Below are 4,296 nucleotides of genomic sequence, written 5' to 3'. Positions count from 1 at the left end.
TCATCAAGCCCAACCCCCTTGCCTCGAGCAGGGATATCTTCCGCTGGACCAGGTTGCTCAGAGCCCTCTCCAGCCTGGCCTTGTACACTACCAGGGCGGCTTTGCCTCCCAGGCTCATGGCGATGTCCTAAATAATGGTTCAGACAGTGGTGCAAACAGCATCAGGATTGGGGATGCTCTTTAAATCTGAGTGACAACCATTCTCCTAACGCCCTTTTCTCTTTATTTCTCTGCAGATGTCGCTCCTACGAGGATTGCTGTGGTTCACGATGCTGCGTAAGAGCTCTCTCTATCCAGCGACTATGGTATTTTTGGTAGGTCAGGGCATTCGGGAATTCTGTGTTTGTCCTGTTCTGGTCTTGTTTGTAGGACTTAAATCAGGGTGTTACCAGCCCCAGTATTTTAAAGTGAAGTAGGTACAAATATGCAGTAATGTGTATGTGTACATATAAATGCAAGGTCTTTGGGGTTTTGCTTGTAAAATTCTCTCAATATAGTGACATCACACTGAAAAAAGGAGGTTACTTGCGTGATGTTGACCTCTCCTGCTTCTGCATCCCACTGATCTGTGCAGGCAGCGGTCCCACCACAAAATTGCTGGATTCCTTACATCTGTCCCAGCTGCCACCAAGCAGCAGCGCTTGACTGTTTTCATCGGGCACTCAGTTTTCAAAGAGGATTGTATAAGGAGGATTGTGCATTTAGGCAAGGTTTAAGATATTCTTGCCAGCTGAACTGAGGTTTCAATTAAAAAGGAAGAGAAGTACATTTATGACTATGAGGATTTCACTGGAAATGACAGCAAGGGAAAAGAAGGCAGAAAGATTTGGGCTTGTGAAACCAGCAGCTCAGTAATCTGGATAAGGCTTAAACTAATCACTGTTATATGCATCATGAAAAAATAAGGTAGATTCATTTTGGAGAGGAATTTAAGAAAGCACCTGAATAAAACCTTCTTATTACAGTAGAGAGAAAGCAAAAGCTTTCCTACAAAACCTGATTTCAGGTATTTTTCTATAGAATTTGAAGGCTGTTTTTAAAAACCGCCTTCAAAATTGAAACAAGTAAACACTGGAAAACAGAAGCCTGATATGTACTATAATACAGAGATTTCCCAAAGCTGACTGTGGGATTTCAGTGTACAATCCTCACTGATATAACTGAAGAGCTCTGCATCTCAATCCCTGGGGTGACTTCGTAAATCTCTGTTTTTCTGTTCAGAACAAATCCTTTGCAGGAACGCTGCCAAAAGAGATTGTATTAATATTGGCTCTGGGAAGCAGGACCTCCTTCTGCTCTCGTTTTCACCGCAGAAACAAGAACAGTATTTGGCCCTTTGCACGAAACACCTCTTGAAGTGTCACAGTCTTCCTCTGGAAAACCTGGGAATGCTCCAGAGGCGATAAGCATGGTGTGTAGGTTTGCCTCTGGCCGGCTTCCATCTCTTCCAAAAGAGCACAGTTGTCATTGTCTTCCAGTAAAGGGCCTTGAAATGAGATGGCAGTTACGGGCAGAAGAACCAATTGGGTTTTTGGGAGCTTGCATCAGTCACTAGTGTGTCTGATAACTAATCATGGAAACACAGTGAAAGCCACTGTCTGAAGAAGAAACCCTTCTGAAGTTCCCTTGCTGCGTGTGCCTATTACCACAGCACAGAGCAAGGGAGCGATGAGACTAGCGTAGTCAGGTCGGAGAAGTTGTTAAGAGAACTAAGGCAAAATGATGTTGGTTTTCTTGAGAATGTATATCCCATCTAGGAAGCACAAAGCAAAGCTCGTCATCTTCAGCGCTGAATGCTTCAGTCTTCTGTTTTGAGCTTAAATGCCAGCTACCATATTTCCCATGGGAGACAAAATTACAGTGTTGAGTAATTTAAAAACATCTGAGAATCTTCTTTAAGGGCAACTGCAGAATAGTAATCCTCATTGTCCCCCGTAAACCTCCTGGGCAGCTTCAACGCTGTATGCACAAGACTTGTGTCCAAGGTACACAGTCTGAGACTGTACCAGCCTGGAATTTCAGTTCAGCATCCTGGTGGCAAAGGTCGGGTATGAATCTGAACTATCCGAAAGCTTGAGGGTGTGTAATAGTGTCGTATTTGTATTTTACGTGCCAGAAGACATTGGACAATAGTGCTATATCACTAAAGATGTCTGTAGTACATCGTAAGTGCCCCATGAGTGCTATCTCAGGTGACATAGCCCCGCTCTCAAGAGAGAGCCCGTTTAAGAAACCCTAATAGAAGTTGTAAGCTGATCGTTGCTAGATGATGCTCTCGTTTCTTTCAGCAAACAGCCTGGGTTTGAGAGCTGCCAGAACACGGGCGGGTTTTGACTTCCCTCTTCTCTTTGCCTAGGTTCCTTTTGATGATGGGAGTTTTGTTCTGTTGCGGAGCTGGTTTCTTTATCCGAAGGCGGATGTACCCTCCTCCACTAGTAGAAGAGCCTACTTTTAATGTGTCTTACACCAGACAACCAGTCAACACTGCATCAGGTCAGAGACTGCTCATTAAACAAGTTTCGCTAATTTCTTGCATTTGCCAAGGCTTTTAAAAAGGGCGGGGTTGGGGGTTTTGTTTTCTTGGGTTTTGAAAGCTGAGAGTTGGATGAGGGAGTGGTGCCCTGTACTAAACCATGCAGCCACCTCCTGTCATGCATGAAGTCTTCTGCCTTTCAAACAGCACAGTTCAGCTGCAGAGTACAGGAGTGGGTTTGAAACCCAGGGTGACAGGACTTTCAGCTCCTTTCTGTGTGGTTCCTAATACCTTTACAGTGGTGGGAGGAGGCTAGCAAGTTCTCACTTTGCAGCATAGACAAAATGATAGGTATCCAAAGAGAATAGAAACATGACAAAAGAGTTGGAAATACAGCTGAAAACATCTGGCAGAGGTGAAGGAAAGACTAAACTTTTTCTTCCACTATCTGGCTATCTTGCCAGGCTTTTTGATCTGCCTCCTATGCTCTGTGCTATGGCTTTTCTGTAGCATAGTGGTCCGGCTCCCCTTGTTAGTTTGATTGCTTTCTCGCTGGTCAGTGATGTCTGTGAGCATCAGGAGGACCTGCCTAGGGCTGGCTCCTCTGGCAATGCTGCTTTCTAAGTTTGTTAGTTCTTCCCTTCTGGCTGTTAGTCCCAGTTGGGACTACCCTGCAAAGTAAGACTCACCTATAAGCCGAAGATATTTTGGCCTTACAGGAGCATTTTGAATCCAGCTGTCTCTAACTGAAAGACCTTCTACAGCTTTCTGAGTGTGCACCTATCCGAGTGCACGCTCCGGCGCTTGCTTTCTCCCCGCCTCAGCAAGGCCAAACTGAGTCATTTTTAACCACTCTCCAGATTGCCTAAACCCGTGGTAATTTGTGACGGTGAAAGGACACACACACAGTCGCAGGCACTCTCGGTACACTGACAGTTCTCCTCCTGGGCTGTCATTTTATTGCTCATTGTATTAGAGAGAGATGAAGCCAGCGGATAATTATCTTTTCTGACAACTTATTTTGGAATTGTCAATTTAGTTTTGTTTCATACTGAAACAAAAATGGAAATAAACCTGAATATTTTGTAATGAGAAGGAGGATCTCTCTGAAAATTTGGTGCCTCAAACCTCTTTATCAAAAATCCTCTTCTGAACCGTTACATCTCTCTGCAATAGTGCAGCTGCATCAAGGCAGCTCCTTAGAAAAGCATCCTAAACCTCTTCTGGCCAGCTGTGACAACGAGTGTGGAGCAGAGATGCAGCATTTAGGGTCTCCCTGCTGCCACGCTGGCTGTTGCACTCTCATGTGCCTTGTGCAGACTTCGGAAATGCTCGTTCTTGCATCCTTAGGCGGGTCTAAAAGGACAAAAAGATGTTACAAACACAAACCGACACTTTATTCACCCTCTTTGTGTTTAAATCCCAAGAGTTTTTTAGGGCTTCTGCATCTGTTTTTCTGCTTGACAGAACAAGCATTTCCATGGGGAATATTTATTTTTCAGCAGTGGAGGGTTGGTGTGGAGCCAAGCTAACTAAAATAGTATTTTTAAGCCTGGAGAATAGCCTCAGGATTATATGAACAGAGCATCTGTGGCTGATTTGGCAAATACCAGCTTTAATTTTAGAGCAAGGTTTGTTTTCTTTCATGACACTTCATGGAATGCAAGTTGCAGGGAAACATAAAATACACACAAGTCTTTTGATGACCTGCTGATGCCACCTGCATTCAGACTGTTATTACTGTTATTTAAAAGCTTTGGAATCTGAGCTAACCCCACCACTTTTTTTTTTTTTTTTTTTTTTTTTTCTTTTTTTAAGAATGT

At 43.9% G+C, this 4,296-nt stretch overlaps 1 protein-coding gene across 1 annotated transcript in view; it reads left to right on the top strand.

Annotated features, from left to right (window-relative positions):
• Positions 1 to 236: 236 nt before the first annotated feature.
• VOPP1 (vesicular, overexpressed in cancer, prosurvival protein 1) overlaps positions 237 to 4,296 on the top strand; it is a gene marked incomplete at its 5' end in the record, with an annotated part of 6,655 nt that continues 2,595 nt past the window's right edge. The window contains 2 exons of the mRNA XM_010137049.1: positions 237 to 314; positions 2,357 to 2,493. Coding sequence (XP_010135351.1) covers positions 237 to 314; positions 2,357 to 2,493 — 215 coding nt within the window. The remainder of the gene's footprint in view (positions 315 to 2,356; positions 2,494 to 4,296) is intronic.

This window comes from Buceros rhinoceros, unplaced genomic scaffold, assembly GCF_000710305.1.
Source record: "Buceros rhinoceros silvestris isolate BGI_N320 unplaced genomic scaffold, ASM71030v1 scaffold2995, whole genome shotgun sequence".
NCBI classification, from domain to species: domain Eukaryota; kingdom Metazoa; phylum Chordata; class Aves; order Bucerotiformes; family Bucerotidae; genus Buceros; species Buceros rhinoceros.
Note: the sequence above shows the minus strand (reverse complement) of the source record. Positions and strands in the feature narration are given on the sequence as shown.